Below are 706 nucleotides of genomic sequence, written 5' to 3'. Positions count from 1 at the left end.
CACCACACCAAGGGTTGCGATCCCCTTACCGGTCACGAAAAAGACAAAAAAAAAAAAGACTAACTGAATGCTTTGTCTTTACTTGTTTCCCACATCCATCAGGGAGCTGTCGTCCCGGGCCCACCATTTTTATTTGGGGCCTGTATAGTTCTTACGTCTTTTCTGGTTGCCTTATTCATCCCTGAATACAGTAAAGCCAGTGGAGTTCAAAAACACAGCAACAGCATCAGCGGCAGCCTGACCAACACCCCAGAACGGGGCAGTGATGAGGACATTGAGCCACTGCTGCAAGACAACAGCATCTGGGAGCTCTCTTCCTTTGAGGAGCCTGGGAATCAGTGCACTGAGCTGTAAACTCAGCAGAAAGGAGGCTCTGCGGATACCATCTCTGAGAGCTGTGGAGAGAGCCACACCACATGGAGACTTCTTGGTGCTGGGGAGAGATGCTACTGGTATCCTTCAGGGCCAAGTTTGATAATTGACCCCCTCCATCCCTCTGCCCACTTTCCTCTTACTCCTCATTCTTTCTCTTCCATTCCTTTTATTCCATTCTTTTTCTTTCAGTTGTATGCATTAGAACAAGGTAATGTGCAACTCTCAAGGTTATCTGGAATCAAATAGAAAAAGTATGATCTCTGGTAGAAAGGATGTCTTTCTTTTTATAACTCTCGAGTAACAGTGACAGCAGTCTTTCCAAGCCCTTTTT

At 46.2% G+C, this 706-nt stretch overlaps 1 protein-coding gene across 1 annotated transcript in view; it reads left to right on the top strand.

Annotated features, from left to right (window-relative positions):
• Positions 1–503, top strand: part of HIATL1 (hippocampus abundant transcript-like 1) — a 49,603-nt gene extending 49,100 nt beyond the window's left edge. Inside the window, exon 11 of the mRNA XM_008593145.1 lies at positions 103–503. Within this exon, the coding sequence (XP_008591367.1) occupies positions 103–354 (252 nt within the window). The 3' untranslated portion in view covers positions 355–503. The remainder of the gene's footprint in view (positions 1–102) is intronic.
• The last annotated feature ends 203 nt before the right edge of the window (positions 504–706 follow it).

Source organism: Galeopterus variegatus, unplaced genomic scaffold (genome assembly GCF_000696425.1).
Source record: "Galeopterus variegatus unplaced genomic scaffold, G_variegatus-3.0.2 Scaffold8761, whole genome shotgun sequence".
Classification (NCBI taxonomy): Eukaryota; Metazoa; Chordata; class Mammalia; order Dermoptera; family Cynocephalidae; genus Galeopterus; species Galeopterus variegatus.
Note: the sequence above shows the minus strand (reverse complement) of the source record. Positions and strands in the feature narration are given on the sequence as shown.